Genomic DNA, 16,585 nt, shown 5'->3' with positions numbered 1-16,585 from the left:
AGTCCCTGGGGTCTCTCTGGGTGGGTCCATGCCCTGCATTTTAGCACACAGCACCTGGGGAAGGAGCGAGGACTAAACCAGAGAGCCATGCCCCCTCCAGGGGGCTGCTCCCCAGATGGAGCTGAGGGTGTTGATGCCGGTGCAAACAGGCAAAGCTCCTGGTCCTATTTCTGACTGATTTCACTCTATCTTGCTCCTTGTTCTTATGGAGTCATTCTAACCCAATACTCCTGACTCCAGAAGTCGCTCCTTCCAGCCCCACTCTGGCCAGCAGATTGTCCTCGTCCTTGTTAACAGCTGATATTGAGAGAATTCCTTGGAAGTGCCAGAAGGGAGGTCAACAGCTCCACCCTCCAGGAGAGGAGGAGGGACTGTCTAAGCTCAGGACTCTCCTGGACTCTGGAGAGTGCTCCTTCCAGCCCCTGTGCCTCCTCCAAGTGGCTCCACAGTGGATCTCAGCCATTTGGAGCCGGGAAGGTTCGTGATGGTGCCCATCGGCCCGCTTGAGTCCAGCTGCTGACCTGTGCACCTTCCTGTAGGAGCTCACAATCCAATGGAGGCGGGCATGACCCAGGGTGGAATGAGGTCGTGCCTCTAAGGGCACAGCTCTGTGGACCCTGAGGGAGGAGCAACAACTTCCTCGCTCTGGGGGTGGAGCCATGTAACCAGGCACCTGTCCACTTCACAGTCACCCTAGGAGCTCTCTACGGACTAGGGGTCACCCTCAAGTTGTGGTGATCTAGAGAGAAAGACCCAGAACAGATAATGACTGCATGCAACACTGAGTCAGCTCCTGCGCGGAGCTTCAGGAGGGCTCCCTGGAGGGAGGGGACCAGGAAGCCTGGAGCTGAGGGAGCCACAGGACTCGGGAGAAGGGGAGTGAGCTGGGCAGCTGCCCACCTTAGCTTCTAAAGGACCTGGAGAGGCGAGGGCAGGTACAGAGCAGTCCATGGAGACTGCTTCCCCAGCCCTGGACACCCATGAGACCCCATGCAGCACAGTGCTGGGATTTGGGACGGACGCTTCTGCTGAGCAACTCTGAGCAAAATCCTGATCCTCACTCACCAGCTGAGCGGTCTTGGGAAACTGCCTGGCATCTCTGACTCTGCTTGCTCATTTGCAAAATGTGCATAACTGTGGCCATCTGTGGTGGGCACAATTTTGGCTCCCAAAGAGGTTCACATCCGAACTCCAGGAAGCTGTGACTATGTCCCCTTGCATGGCAAAGAGGGACTTGCAAATGTGGTCAAGTTAGGGATGTCCAGATAGGGAGGTCATCCTGGATGTCTGGGTGGCCTCGGGGTTATGACGGGTTCTTTTAAGAGAGAACAAGAGGGTCAAGAAGAGAAGGAGGCAGGACCCTGGAAGCTGAGGCAAGAGGGAGGCCATTGCCGCTTGGAAGATGCCCTCAGGAGCCGAGGACCTCTGGAAGCTGGGAAGGGGTGGAGACAGATCTCCAGGAGGAACCAGCCTGCTAACTCGGTGATGCTTTTCCCTGGGGCATGCTACACGTGGGTTATTCTAGGCTAATAAAGTTGGTGGTCATTGGTGACTGCAGCAATAGGAGCTGCCTTCTGGTTGCCATGGAAACTAGACTGCATGGGTGTGAAGGCCACTCCCTCCTCCCTGACGGTCAGCACCCAGCGGATCCCTTGCTATTTCAAAGTGCTGCTGACCTTGTTCCCAAATCATCTGACCTTTCAAGTTAACCACCTATCAAAAAGGACCTCTCAATGTTTTCATTTGCACTGAAATTCTGACAGCTCAATGCACTGGCTCTGAGCTGGGGACATTGAGGAGGAAACACTGTGCATCCTAACCGCGGTTTGTTCTGGCCAAGGCTGTCACTCGGCAGCTTGGCAGATGCACTAACTGCCACCCTGCGGGATGACTGCTACTCCAGGTTGAGTCTTCTGTGTGGCATTACTCTCCTGAGCAGTGGACGTCCAGCGAGTGTCCTCCAGACCAAGCAAGGCAGAGGTCTGCAGCCACATGAGGTGGGGGTGGAGTTCACAGCAAGTCCTTATTCATGGCAGGAGGCATTTGTAATGGAGGTGGGGGGCTGTGCCCTAGGACTGAAGGCAGTAAATCCTTACTAGGACTCACTGCCCACAGTCCACCCACTCCCAGCCAATCCCATTTCAAAGTGAAAGCCTTCAGATTTCACGCCTGAGGCTCAGGACATGGGATCATGCACGTGGGCCAGGAGAAAGTGGGCAGAGGTAGCAGAGCTAAGTGGTGGAGCGTTTAGGCTCTGAGGTTCTGATTTCCCAACTGGTAGCCTTGGGCCAGATGCGTGGCCTCTCTGATTCCCATTTTTCCTCCTTGGGAATGTGAGGTAATAACAGTTCTAGGTGTTATTGTGAGAACAGGGCAGTAATTCCCAGATCTGTGTACACAACAGGTGCTCAGTAAATGTGATCCAGCAGACACTTCATAATGCAGTTATGGTTGAACCATCTCCATAAATTCACATGTTGAAGTCCCCAAACCTCAGAATGTGACCTGATTTGGAAGCAGGGTCATTATGGATGTCACTGGTTAAGCTGAGGTCATACTGGACAAGGTGAGCCCCTGTTATGGTTTAGATGAGGTATCCGCCAAAAGCTCACGGGTGAGACAGTGCAAGAAGGTTCAGAGAGACGACTGGGCTATCTCCTTAACCCAGCCAGCGGATTAACCCCTGGTAGGATTGACTGAGTGGCCACTGAAGGGGTAGGCGGTGCCTGGAGGAGTGGGAATTGCAGTGCGGCTTTGGGTACGTATTTGTGTCTGGCAAGTGGAGACCTCTCTGCTCCCTGACCCCCATGTGAGCTGCTTCCCCTGTCACACTCTGCCTCAGCCTCACCTCGAGCCCCGAGGAGCGGAGCTGGCCTTCTGGGGACTAAGACCTCGGAAACCCTGAGCCCCTAGGTACACCTTTCCTCCTTTACAGTCGTCCTGTTGGGTCCTTTAGTCCCACCAGTGAAAGGCTGGCTGAAACAGCTCACATTCCACATGCGTGTCCTCATGGGCGTGGAGATGCACACACAGGGACAAGGCCAAGCAAGTATCAGGGCTGAGCCGGCAAAAGACAGGGAGATCCGGAAGCGAGGGCCCAGAGCACCCTCCTAGCACCTTCAGGGGGGTGGCAGGTGGCCCTGCCAATGCATCCATCTCCTATCTCTCCCCTCCTCTGGCCTCCAGGCTGGAGACTCCACATTCCTATTGTTTAAACCCCTCAGTTTGTGAGGTTTGGGACAGCAACCCTGGCCAACGAAACACGATTGCTATCGGTTCTAATATTTTGAAGTGAACCAAACATGGAAAATGCTTAAGCCATTCAGCCTCTCAAAGACTAGAAGATGAGGCTGGGGTCACATTCAGCCAGTGGTCATTGGCTGCCCACTGTGGGCCAGGTGTGGGTCCATCAGCAGGGAAGTTCCTCATGGGGAGTGGGCAGCAGACACAGGTGGGTCAGGGCTTTGGACAGGAAGGCGCTGAGAGAAACTGGGGGGCAGAGAAGGGGCAGAGAGGTGGGCGGTTAGCCTCCCAGAGTTGGGCGGGCCAGGGGCTGGCTGCCTGGGCATCTGGGGAAGAGCCTCCCAGCAGAAGCAGCTGCAGGAAGAGAGGCCAGCTCTTCCCTCTATCCAGGAACAGGGAGGGGAGTAGGATGGGAGGCCACCGCTCAGGACCTGTGACCTTCAGTAGAGGGACACGATGTCCCCGCAGCAAGGGAGCCGGGGATGGAGCTGCAGCTTCATGCTCTCCCTTGCCACCCCCTGATTTCTGACTGCGGAGCGGATTTCGGCTGGACACCCCTGGAGGTCAGAGGGCAGGGGACCTGTGACGTGACTTCCAGAGCAGGGCCAGCGTGAGACTGGGGAGGTGAACAGAGGGTCCCAGAGCAGTCAGGGCGGGGAAGGAAGGCGCCTGCGCATTGGAGGAAGCCCAGGGGCGGGGCGGGGAGCAGGGTGCCGAGGGCCAGTACTGCGCCTGGTCTTTGTCTCATTCTGACTTGGTCGTGGTGTTGTGTGGGTGTCGCTCAGTTTGTGTTTTGGTGCCAGGATGGACCCCATGCCTTGCCATGCTGGGCATGCACTGTACCCTGGGCTTCACCCCCAGCTCTTTTGTTATGAGACAGGGTCTTGCAAAGTTACCCAGGCTGGCCTCAAACTTGTGATCCTCCTGCCTCGGCCTCCCCAGTTGCCAGGGTTGGAGCATGCTCCGCTCAGATCATGTTTAAAGGACCCTCTGGCTGCCAAGAAATAAACAAAGACAGGCGAGGGGAGAGAGGCGGAGGCAGAGGGGGTGTCCAAGACGCTTGGAGAAGAGCCGGTTCCCCACCAGTGTTCTGTGCCCTGACACTGTCATGAGAGGACAGAGTCGAGGTAGTCCCTCTCTGAGGACATCCATTTTTCACTAATAAAAATTCTGAGGCATTTTCACGGGCCACACACTGGCAGGAACCCCCCACCCCCACCCCCACACATTTACACATCCACCAAGATATTGCATCGTTTCCGGTTTACTGAGCAAAGGTCACAGGAACTTAGCAGAAGGTCAGGACCACATCAGACAAAACAGAGCCACCTTCTCCCTGGCCCCCACCCCAAACTCCCTGGGGGACATGGTGGCCCCCAGAGGCTCCCTGTAAACTGGGCTGCACCCACAAGATCTGAGAAATTACAACCCAGGCTGAGCAGCTTTCCACATCTGGTGTTTCCGCCATCATCATAGAAGCGCTGATGGACCTAGGACCCAGGAAGCATGCCCCTCCACCTGGGTCTCTCCTGGGCTTGGAGGGGAGGAAGGAGGAGGAGAAACAGGACAGGCTCTGGCATCCGCGCTGTGTCCAGGATTTGCCAACCCAGGTTCATTCATGCCCCTCTGCTGTACAGGACACTTTTTAATCAGGTGGCTCTGTGTCTGAGCAGAGGGAACCCAGAAAACTAAGGTTGCCACCCTAACTCAATGGGGGAAGGGGAGTCTTTTCCAGAAATGGTGCAGTACACACTCAGCATCCACATGGGAGAAGAATGGCAGCCCTTATCATGGCAGATACAAGAGGAACCCAATGGACCACTTTTCCAAACGAAAAAAGTTAAAACTATACAACTTCTAGACGGGAACACAGGAGAATGTGAGATGCAGGGATTTGTAGATTCTTTGTCTGGTGAATTCAAATAATGAGACTCCCAGACACAAAGACTGAGGGTGAAGGAACAGCAAGAGCTTGGGGGTGGGGAGCAGTGTCAGGTGCCACTGTCTAGGGGCCTGTGTGATAATGTTAGGCCACAGGTTAGAGAAGTTAGAGTGGGTCTTTGAGTCCAGTCACACCAGGGCACCTGGTGTCCATGCACCCCTGTCAATCAGGGTGCTGATCACAGGCTACTTTGCCCCAGGGACTGGCTAGGGTCCAGCCTAGACCTTCAAGCTCCAGTGGAGTCGCTGCTCACGAGCTGTCACCCCATTTGTGGTGCCTGCCTAACACACCCCTATCTGCCTCCTGCTCCCAAGAGCTTCGCAAAGTTGAGATCGGCATAGGTTCCTTAGATAGGGTGGAAAAAGATTTTTAAAAAACAAATACTTTGGACTTCATCACAAATGTTTAAAACTGAACATGTTTAAAAGCTGGGTCAGCAGGGACGTGAAAAGGCAAGCTCCTGAAGGGGACAGTGAGTGAGCACACGTTGCCCAGGCCTCGGCTCAGGACACGCCAAGCGCTCCTAGAGCTCAGCAATGCGGAGCCCCCCAGGAAATGAGCACAAGGTGAACACGTGCCTTACCCCAGCAGACCACCAAGGGTCAAACCCAAAGACTCATACAACGACTGCACCATTCGTCACTGGGAAGGTTAAAATGGACACCCGCACTGAGAAGCCACCACTCACCATAAGGACAACTCAAATGTAAAGGGCTGGTGCTTGGGGTGCTGCCGGGGAGTGGGGACACTGGAGTCTCACAGCACCGGTGGGGACTTAAAGTGGTCCTCCCCCAAAATTTTGGAGTCTCTTACAAAGCCTTCGGCCAGGCCACCCTGCCAGTCCACTCGGCCAGTCCACTCGGCCTGTCCACTCGGCCAGTCCACTTGGCCAGTCCACTCGGCCAGTCCACTCGGCCAGTCCACTCGCAAGCATTCGCCCGGGAGAACTCACACAGCTGTGTCTACCAGAGCCCAGAGCTGGAGACCAGCCAATGTCCCTCATTCGGCGAATGGAGAGACACCTTGCACCGTCAGGCAGGGACACTGCTGGGCATGGAGGAGGAGCTACCGATCCACACCACGACCAGCACATCTCCAACCATCACCAGGAGCAACAGGAAACCCCAGCAGTGGCCAATCCCACCTACCTCTGGAAAGCAGATCAGTGCTGCTGGGGGTGAGGAAGGGGCATGAGGGAGTCTGGGGGACACTGGGAATGTTCCAGGTCTTAACTGTAGTTGTGCTTACAGGGCATGAGAACTTGCCCAAAACATCAGACTGCATGCTGGAAATGGGTACGTTTTCTTGAACAAAAACTATAACTGCATACAGTCGAGTCCTGGAATCCCACCCAGAAAACTTGTGGCCATTATCATTCCATCAGAGGTCCTGGTGCTGGGGGAGCGAGGCGGGGGTCGGGGGGTGTTGCTGACAGGATGAGTGACCCTGTGGCTCCGGGGGAGTCCCCGGTGGGATTCTTGGTGGCTCAGGGGTCTGACAGCGGGTTCCCAGGTGACGTCAGTCAACTTCAGGAGTGGCTGTGGTCTTGAGCTGATGTCTTCACCAGTGACTTCGATGTTGAGGGGAAGTACCAAATGCCCTGACCCCTCCTGACAGGCTGCACTAACAGGGCTTAAAGCGGGAGGAGGAAGGAAGGGGCTGGCAGGCTGTGCTGTCGCCCATCAGGATGAGGAGGGCTCTTTCAAGTTTCTTCAGGGTCTCGCTTTGAGAGGTGGCTTCCAATCAGAGTGTTTCCAGCTTCACCTTGGCTCGGCTTACTGGTTCAACTGGAGACTTCAGTGAAATGAAGCAGCCAGGTCCCCTCCCCTGCTGCATGGAACATGGCATCTTGGTGTAAAATAACCGCCACTGGATGGCTTTGTGCTTGGGCACACTTTCAGGCACTGAGATTTTTGTGGCTCACCTGAGGAAACTTTGTTTTCTTGAGCGTGATAGGCAAGTGCCCCACACTGAGCTCTACCCGCAGCTGAAGACACTGTCTGAAAAACTCTCAAAGCAGTGAAATCAGCAACCAGCATTTAGTAATTTCAGTAGCGACGTAACAATGTAGCAATGTGACACACTGACCTCAGGTGAAGACATCTTAATCTCCGTGGACAATGTAACACGTGCTTATCTCAGGGTAACAACATACTGCCTAGTATGCTCCATGTTACAGTACACTAATCTCAGCATGACTGACATGACTTTAGTCTGGGTATAACTGTGATGTATGTTAACATCGGGGCAGCAGTGTAACTCTGGTGGTACCCCCGTCACAGTGGAACATGTGTTGGTACCACTGTACCCACATCTCTCAGTGACTGATGCTGCCCAGTGGTAATTTCTAGTCATTTCAGTACATGTCACCATTTCCAGTGCTGGTTTGAGTTTGGGCAGGGCCCTGCTAGTTGCAGAATGGCTACAATATCCTTAGACTGCAGAAGATCAAACTTTGCCAGTGTGGGTGTTAGGGGACAGGGATTTGCATACCCACACACTGACTTTGTTTAATCTTTTTTTTTTTAAGTAAAATGTCTTCAACTTAGAAAAAATTAAAAATGATTTTAATTTTTAGGGGCTGGGGTTGTAGCTCAGTGGCAGAGCACTTGCCTTGCACATGTGAGGCACTGAGTTCAATCCTCAGCACCACATGAAAATAAATAAAGATATTGTGTCCATATCGAAAAAGATCTTTTTAAAAAAATTAAAATAAACAAGTGAAGTAATAATCATATTCCCCCACCAGGGATGGCCATTAAAAACTTTCTCCATACGGGTTTATTAGTTGTAATATATATAACTGCATATATCCTGCTTTGCTTAAAACTGTAAAAAAAAAATTAATAATTTTTCCAAGTTATCCAAAAACTCTTTAAAACTATGTTAGTTCCTACATATTCATCATCTGGATATTCCAGTATTCATTTTTACCAACTCAATTGCAGGTGAACCTGTAGATCATTTCTATTTCCCCATTAGTATAAATAATCCAGCAATGAAGCTCTTGGGCTGTAAATCTTTTACCTGTTTCCTTAGGATAGAAATCCAGAGTCTGCCTGACAGAGTTCAAGGGCACAGATGCTTCTCAGTCACCCCTTGAAGTGGGAGAGTGTCCACCCCAATTCCTCATCACCTCCATGTGGCTTTTCAGGAATCCCATCATTGCTCTGGGCCTCTGATCTTGGGTGTTTCTGACCTTCTTCCGTCACCTCCCAGGGGTGTGGCTGTCCCTGGGCCAGCCCCGCTGCCCACATTGTTCTGGCCCCAGCATCCCATCAGTGTCTCCCCTTGGTGGGTCCAGTTCAGGAGGACCTGGCAGGAGGGGGGCTTATTTGCAGTTCTCTCTCTCTCTCTCTCTCTCTCTCTCTCTCTCTCTCTCTCTCTCTCCCTCCCTCCCTCCCTCCCTCCCTCTCTCTCTCTGAAATGTCTGCTCTTCATGGCCACCACTGCCCTGACTTCCCTCCCCAATTCTACTTCATAAGGATGGAGCTTCCTGTCCCTTCTGCCCTCTCTGGCCTCCCCATGTCCCCTGGCCTGAGAATGAAGCATGCAGGGATAGGCACTCGCTCCGTCCGCAAGTGTTGGCTTGACACCTACTGTCAGGCATTCCTCGGGTTCTGGGGAGCAGGAGGAAGGCCCTGGCCTTCAGGTGTGGAAGGGTGCCAGGGGGCGGGAGAGAGGCGCACCAGCAGATGGTTGAGCACTCTTCGTCTCCGTGTTCAGGAGTTGAATGTCCAGCCCCTGCAAAGAGGGACAGTGGGATATTACAAAGTAGTGGCTTTATGTACATCTAGTTTGGGAAATAAATCTTAATGTCTCAACAATCAGAAAAGACTTTGTGAATGATCCCAACTTTGCCACTTACTAGCTATGTGACCTGGGACAAGTTCCCCAAGTCTCTGCGCCCCAGGATTTTTATGCATATACTGAGATGATTAATAGGAATGACTTTGTAAAGTCATTGCAGGTGTTAAATTAATTGATGCATGCCTGCCTCAAACATAGGTGCTCAGTAAAGAGCCACCAACTATTTTTTATCTAGACTAAATGCGTTGGCATCAGAAAAGGGGAGAAATTAATTCACAAAAGAGTTGACCAACTTTTTCAAGGCCTTACAAACAGCTAGAGGCAGGAGCTGAGGCCAGACCCCTTGACTGACAGGAAGAGTTCGTCTTCTGCCCTGCCTTGGAAGCCCCTGTGGCCAGGAGCCTGCTTCAGCCACTGTGCGTTCTCTCCCTCTGATCTCAGCCCCTGCAAAGAGGGTGCTTCCATTCCCACCTTTCAGGTGGGGAAACTGAGGTTTAAATAAGCTCAGTCGCCATCCTTGGTGCAGGGACGGCTAGTGCAGGGTTAGGACTTGAACCCAGGTACTTCTGGACGTTGCCTATGCTGCCCTGTTGGCCCAGATTTTCAGAGGGCTGAGTCTGGAGGCCTTGGTCAGCTCCGCCCAGAGCCAAGCCTTTCGGAGAGCAAGTCCTTTCCCTGCGGCGTCCATCAGCCAGGCCTGCTTTCCTCCTCACCCTGACTTTCTGCCCCAGAGACCCCCTCCTGTCCCCCAGTGCCTTGCCTCAGTGACTGGGAGGCCTGTGGCCCCAGAAGCACCGCGTGGCCTGGCGGTCTGGGCTCTAAGCAGAGCAGAGCGTGGGGCAGGAGGGAAAGTCAGAGGCGCTGATGTCCCTGCAGTGAGCCTCCCTGGGAGAGAGGCCCCAGGGCTTTGGGGCAGCTTGCAACTGTCCGTCTCAGTGCTCTGGCTTTTGACCATCGTTGGAAGGCCCATGTGCTTGGCTTCTCCTTGTCCAAGCCAGATGGCCCTCTTGGAAGGGGCTCCAGCCACCAGGCCTCTGCCCCTCTGCCTGACAAGCTCCCTCCATCTCTGCCAGCTATTGCCTCTTCCAAAAAGCCGCGCCAGATTGCTCACTGAGCCAAACCATGAATTTCTGTACAGACAACCGAGATTCAGTTCCTGGCTCTCTCACTTCCCAGCTGTGTGGCATCTGCTGAGTTACTTCACCTCTCTGTTTCTCTTCTCTTTTTGTGAAATGGGGATGGGAGGACAGCCCCCGACATAATCAGAGTACCTAATGTGTGTGCCGCGTGCAGTCTCGTTTAACCCCCGCCCCTCCAGACACCCTTGTTGGAGGTGTTTTGGTTCTCCTGTCACAGATTAAGGCCCCAGGCCTTTGGGAAACTGACCCTCCAGACTTTGGGGGAGGAGCAAAGGACCACACCTTCCCCAGGGCCTGCTGCCCTGTGCCCAGCCTCGGGAGTCTGACCCTATGGAAGTACACCATGGGGGGCCAGAGCAGTGGCCTTGGTGGCAGGCTGGCTCTGCAGGGCGAAGGGCTGCGGTGACCACATCCTTCCAGCAGAGCAGGTCCCCTGAGGCAGAGCAGGAAAGAGACAGCTGACCCACGCGGGCACTGGAAGCTTCTCTCCCTCCTTTCTTTGTCATGAACACCCTTGCTCCTCCGGCTGTGGCCATGGAGGACGGGGCCAGGCTGTCTCAGGGTCAAAGCCAGCCTTGAACCACGGCCCACACGGGTTCTCAGGGCCGTTTCCCTCCTGCTGTGAAGGTGAATAAGAGCGAGCTCTCATTCATTCTCTCTCTCTCTCTCTCTCTCTCTCTCTCTCTCTCCCCCCCTGGACTAGGGCTTGGTCATCGAGCGCCTGGGACGGAGACCCCTCCTCATAGGAGGCTTCGGGCTGATGGCCCTCTTCTTCGGGGCCCTCACGGTCACGCAGGTGCTGCAGGTGAGTGGGTGCAGGTGCTGCAGGTGAGTGGGTGCAGCTGCCACCTCGGGGGAGGTCAGCTTGGAGCTCCTTCCTGGCTTCAGCAACTCGGGTCCTTTGGTCAGCAGAGCCCGTCTGCCTCCAGGCTGCCTGTGATACAGCCCTCCCAAGGGGTCAGCTCCAGAGCAGCCGGCTGGTCACCAGAGGTCTGGCTCTGGTCCTGTCACGGCCACTGATGAGCTGTGTGATCTTGGGCAAGATATGACCCTCTGAGCCTCAGTGTACCCATCTGTTGGATAGAGGAGATTGCACAGATGACCCTAGGATGCCCCTTCCAGCACAGGGCGCCATTAGGTACCTCTCCATTGCCACCCTGTAGCCTGGAGTCACCCCGCAGGGGCCCTGGAGCTGGACCACCTGTGTGTGAATCCTGGCCTTCCCACTTGCTCACCCCGAGACTCGGCAAGCCACGCACCCTATCTGCTCCTCTTGGGGCCCCATCTCTAAAATGCAACCCTTGTCCCTATACCCTGGGGTGCTGCAGGGGTTAAATGAGACAAATGCTTGTTGAACGCATGTTTTGCAGAGGGATGGCGATACTCTTCATCCTTGTGAGTTTATCGTTTTCTCCTTTTGTGGATATGAGAAGCCCCCAGTATGCACGTAGTCAAATGAGCAGAGCTGGGGATGGATCCGGAGTCTTGGGTTCAAGCCCCACTGACCCCTGTGCCGTTCAGGGCAGCTCACATTAACTGGGCACTTACTTGACATCTAAGCCAGTCCGTTGGCAGCAAGCAGCATCTGTTAGCATTTTTCTAGAATGAATCTCAGTGTTGAAGTGGTACAAGTTTCTCACCGGCCAGATGTCTTAAGGTCCCAATGTGTCTACAAGAGGCGATCGTAGCATGGTGGGGACCAAGGGACCTTCAGAGGGGAGGCGATAGGGAATGTGCTGACCAGCAGGAGGAGGTTGGTTCCTTCCCATGGCCAGGCCTGAGGTCGTCCTCAGTGAGGGTGGCCATGCAGGCTCCTGGACCTCAGAGGTTCTGAAAAGCCACATGGGCAAGGTGCTGGGCAGGGTCTTCTGCTGCCGCATCAGATGCTCGAGAGGCTGCAGCACACGCCCTCTCCAAGTCTTGCTTCACAAGGGTCCAGAGCTCTCCAACTGGCCACCCTGGCCTCCAGGGCCACTCTCCAGGCAGATAAGTGGCAGCCCATCCAGACACCTTCCACGGTGTGGATGAGCTCCCCTCCTAGCTCACAGGATGGCAGGGGTCCCAGTGTGGTGCCGTAGGTAATGAGAGGGACAATTGAGAGGACTGTGAACATTCTCCCACTGCCTGCTTCAGGCAGCACCCTCAGTCAGCCGAGCTCTTCATCTAGTCACCACTTCCCTGTGCCCAGGGCTCCAGGGACTCTGCCGGCGCCATCTCATTGCTCCTCCAGGAGTGGGAAGTCAGTGGATGAGATGTTCTGAGTAGTCCTCATTGTCTCCATGTCATGGGTGTTGAAAATGGGACACACAGTGGCCTGTGGTGGTCATGCAGATGCACTGAGCCGGAGGGGGCCAGGTCCTCCTGTCACACCTCGCCTCGTCCCCAGCCTGCATCGCCATCCTCCCGCAGGACCATGCCGCCTGGATCCCTTACCTGAGCATCGTGTGCATCCTGGCCGTCATCGCCGCCTTCTGCAGTGGCCCAGGTAAGCCCCCTCTGCCTCACACCTGGACCCGGGCTCGTGACTGCAGCCAGCAGAGGACTGGCCTCACAGACGGGAAACCAGGACCCAGGCAGGGGAAGGAAGGGGCCCTGCCTTCCCCTGAGCCTTAGTAAACAGGGGGCTGCCTTCATTCCACCCAGAGAGGGCCAGCAAGTGCTGACCAGAGGTGAGTGGACAGCACCGTACACAATGACAGCTCTCTGAGGACTGTGGGCCAGATCCAGAGCTGGTTTGTGGTGAATCGAATCTGGCTGAGGTGCGCTCTGCCCAGGGAGAAGTTGTGGTTAATGTGGAGGAGGGAACAGTGAGGTGTCTACACTGGACTAACGCACACTAGGTGTGTTAACTCACTTCAGACCCTGGCCATCTAGAGGAGGCAGAGGCAGAAGGTGACTTTCAGGAGTGAGCAGGTGAGGGCGCTGCCTGGCCGCAGGCTCAGCCCTAAGCACCACCTTGTGTGGGGCCTGCGTGAGTCTGGGGCGTGGAGGATCCTAGCCCCGCTTGGTCAGGACTGCCATTTCCTGGCCACGGGTCATTGGGAAAGTCCTTCGTCTTCTTGAGCATTGGTGTGCCCATCTATAGGATGGAATGCTACCGAGGGCTGTGCCACTCCTTGGCCCTGTGTCCACGTCCAGCAGAGGCCTCCATAGAGGTCAAGGTAGGGCAAGGAGATGGGCCGGGGCAGGGTCTGATGTGGCTGTGAGCTCTCTCCATGAGATGATGTTTGTGGCTCTTGGTTTTTATTTCTCTGTTGATGAAAAGACCAAGTTTCCATCAAAACCAATGGAATTGAACTTCTGTCTTTGTGCTGCTGATTTTCATGGTCCTCATGTTCTAGATTCTGTCATGTTTGTGATGGATGAAAAGAATTTGTCCCTGTCCAGGACATTGGGTGGCATAATGAGGTGGCAGAGTGGTGATGCAGTGGTTGGGGAGGGCAGTGGGCACATGCACACATCCATACCGTGCCAGGGGCTGGTCGGAACAGCCGAGGCAACAGAAGCCACCTCCCAGGTGGGCAGAGAACAGCAGGTGGATGAGCAGCGGCTCACGTGGGGTTAGCTGTGGATTCAGGAGTCGCCGTGCCTGGACCACAGCGTGTCTCCCCCTAATAGAAAACAAGGTCCACGAGAGGCCTTGTCTGCCATCCTGATCCTGTCCTGAGAAGCTGGAACTGGGCCCAGGAGAGAGGAAGTGCTTCATTAAGGTCTTTTAAATGAGATAACTGAGGGAAGCTGGAAGGGGCCGTGGCAGTTGTGAGCGGGTGAACGGTGGAGCCTGTCCGGCCGACAGGATCTTCCAAAATGAAGCCTCGGGGGCAGGGGCGGGGGGGCATGGAGACCAAAGGTCCTCCGTTGTGTGATATCCCTGGAGCTCCAAGAAGAGGCTGCTGGGGTTTAATAGCATCAGAAAAAAAGGTGAAGCCAATCGATCGCATGTAGCAAAGGGGTCAGTGGAGCCAGTTCAATTCTTCATTAGAGAGAGAACAGCAAGAAGGTTCGATCCATTCACATGGATTTCCAGGCTCTGCTGAGCACCTGGGGGAGGGGACAGCAGGCAGAGGCAGGGAGGTAGGTGAACTCCACGTGTGAAGCCCTTGCATCGACCTTCCTTCCACCTCGGCCGGGCGCTCCTTCACTGCCAACCTGAAGGGTGGTCTTGGGACTTCTAACCAAACTTACTCACTTAAAAACAATCCCGAGGTGCTGGGGCTGGGGCTCAGTGGTAGAGTGCTCACCGGGCACATGTGAGGAACTGGGTTCAACCCTCAGCACCACATAAAAATAAAGATACTTACAATGAAAAAAAAATACATATTATACATATTTTTTAAAATCCCAAGGCCACTGACCAAGAACAGTAATCCTTAGTAGCACACTCAAGCAATGTGCCTTGAATGCTTGCTACTGTAGTCCAAATTCTGAGCCACTTGAACAGCTCGTATTAGTCACTGTGGCATGAAAACATGTGCCCAAGCGGTGGTGGCTCAGCACAGCAGACATCCATTTCCTACTCACGTGACCGTCCGTGGCTGTCGCCCCAGGCAGGTGGGTGGCCTGGGTCCAGGCTCCTGTTGTTCTCTGGCTCTGCCAGCCCTGGGGTCTCATAGTCTGCATATCCAGTAGGCAGGAGGGGAACGGACTGGGCAGAGAGCTTCCTAGAAGCCTGGGCCCAGGGAGCCCTTCTCGTCCACTCCTGTTCCAGCACGTCTCCTGGCCTGACCTAGATGCAGGGTCTGTGCTACGAACACCAGCTTCCCAAGAAGCTCAGCACTGGCCTGAATCTAGAAGGTCCTCAGCAAGGGCATGTGGGTGGATTAATTATGACCAGGGAACTCTGAGAGAAGGGGCCAGGCAGATGCTGTCACAGCAGAGAGCAGTGAGGTGTGGACAGCAGAGGTGCTGAGCCCACAGGATCCCCCAGAGTGATCAGCTCCACTGGACGCAGGGGCTTGGGTCTGCCCAGCCCTGTCCTGCCCTCTGCTGAGTCCTGGCCAGGCTTGCTCGGTCTCCACTCACTCCAGCATCAGGGCACTGAGCGTTCTTGAGCACTGACTTTAGCCCACACGCTGCCCTGGCTGGCCTGCATCCGTCACCCTAGACTGCATGAGAGCCTTGCAAATTAGAGCCAACCACTCCTTTTACAAGGAGGATGCTGAAGTCCAGAGAGGTTGCAAGGCCCCACGAGCATGAAACAGCTAGTATGCGTTGAACTTGGGATTTGAACCCAGATCTTTAAAATCTTGTTCCTTTCATTCCATTGCAAAGCATAAGAACTTGAATCCAGGCACTGCCCTGAGCTTTCCTTCATATGTTCACATCTTTTTCTGTCTTAATCTGTTGTGTGTTGCATTTTTGTTTGTTTATTTTTAAGTATGAGTGATTATTCTTTTTGTTAACTAGTTATCCATGAAAGAATGCATTTTGACACATCATACATAAATGGAGTATTACTTCTCATGATGTAGAGTCACACCAGTCATGTAATCATGTATGCGTATAGGGTAATAATGTCTGATTCATTCTACTATCATTCCTACTTCCAAACCCCCTCACTTCCCTCCACTCCCCTCTGCCTATTCCAAAGTACCTCTATTCTTCCCTATCCCCTCTCCTTTATTGAGAATTAGTATCCACATATGAGAGAAAACATTCAGCCTTTAGTTCTTTAGGATTGGCTTATTTCACTTAGCATGATATTCTCCAGCTCCATCCATTTACTGATAGTGCCATGATTTCATTCTTCTTTAAGACTGAGTAATATTTCATTGTGTATGTATACCACATTTTCTTTATCCACTCATCTTTTGAAGGGCACTTAGGTGGTTCCATAGTTTAAGTATCATGAGTTGAGCTGCTATAAGCACTGATATGGTTGTGTCACTGTAGTAAAGCATAAAAAGTAAAATCAAGAATCAATAAATGGGATGGAGTTAAACTAAAAAGCTTCTTCTCAGCAAAGGAAGCAATCAATAACATAAAGAGGCAGCCTACAGAGTGGGAGAAAATCTTTACACCTGTACCTCAGATAAAGCATTAATCTCCAAGATATATAAAGAACTCAAAAAACTTAATACCAAAAGATGATAATAACCCAATCAATAAATGGGCTAAAGAACTGAACAGACACTTCACAGAAAAAGAAATAGAATTGATCAACAAATATATGAAAAAATGTTCAACATCTCTAGCAATTAGAAAAATGCAAATCAAAACTAGTCTAAGATTTCATCTCACTTCAGTCAGAATGACAATTATGAAGAATAAAAGCAACGATAAATATTGGTGAGGATGTGGGGGGAAAGGTTCACTTGTACGTTCCTGGTGGGACTGGAAATTGATTCTTTTTAATTAGCATTTGTTGATTCTTTATTTTACCTCTTGTGCTTTAGGAGTCTTGTTAAGGAAGTCAGTTCCTAAACTGACATGGTGGAGATTCTGGCCTACT

The 16,585-nt window shown here is 53.2% G+C and overlaps 1 protein-coding gene across 1 annotated transcript in view; it reads left to right on the top strand.

Annotated features, from left to right (window-relative positions):
* Positions 1–16,585, top strand: part of Slc2a9 (solute carrier family 2 member 9) — a 153,233-nt gene that overhangs the window by 99,024 nt on the left and 37,624 nt on the right. Inside the window, exons 10-11 of the mRNA XM_076864316.2 lie at positions 10,838–10,939; positions 12,544–12,619. Coding sequence (XP_076720431.1) covers positions 10,838–10,939; positions 12,544–12,619 — 178 coding nt within the window. The remainder of the gene's footprint in view (positions 1–10,837; positions 10,940–12,543; positions 12,620–16,585) is intronic.

Source organism: Callospermophilus lateralis, chromosome 8 (genome assembly GCF_048772815.1).
Source record: "Callospermophilus lateralis isolate mCalLat2 chromosome 8, mCalLat2.hap1, whole genome shotgun sequence".
NCBI classification, from domain to species: Eukaryota; Metazoa; Chordata; class Mammalia; order Rodentia; family Sciuridae; genus Callospermophilus; species Callospermophilus lateralis.
The sequence above is the reverse complement of the archived record's forward strand: the minus strand, read 5'-3'. Positions and strand labels throughout refer to the sequence as shown.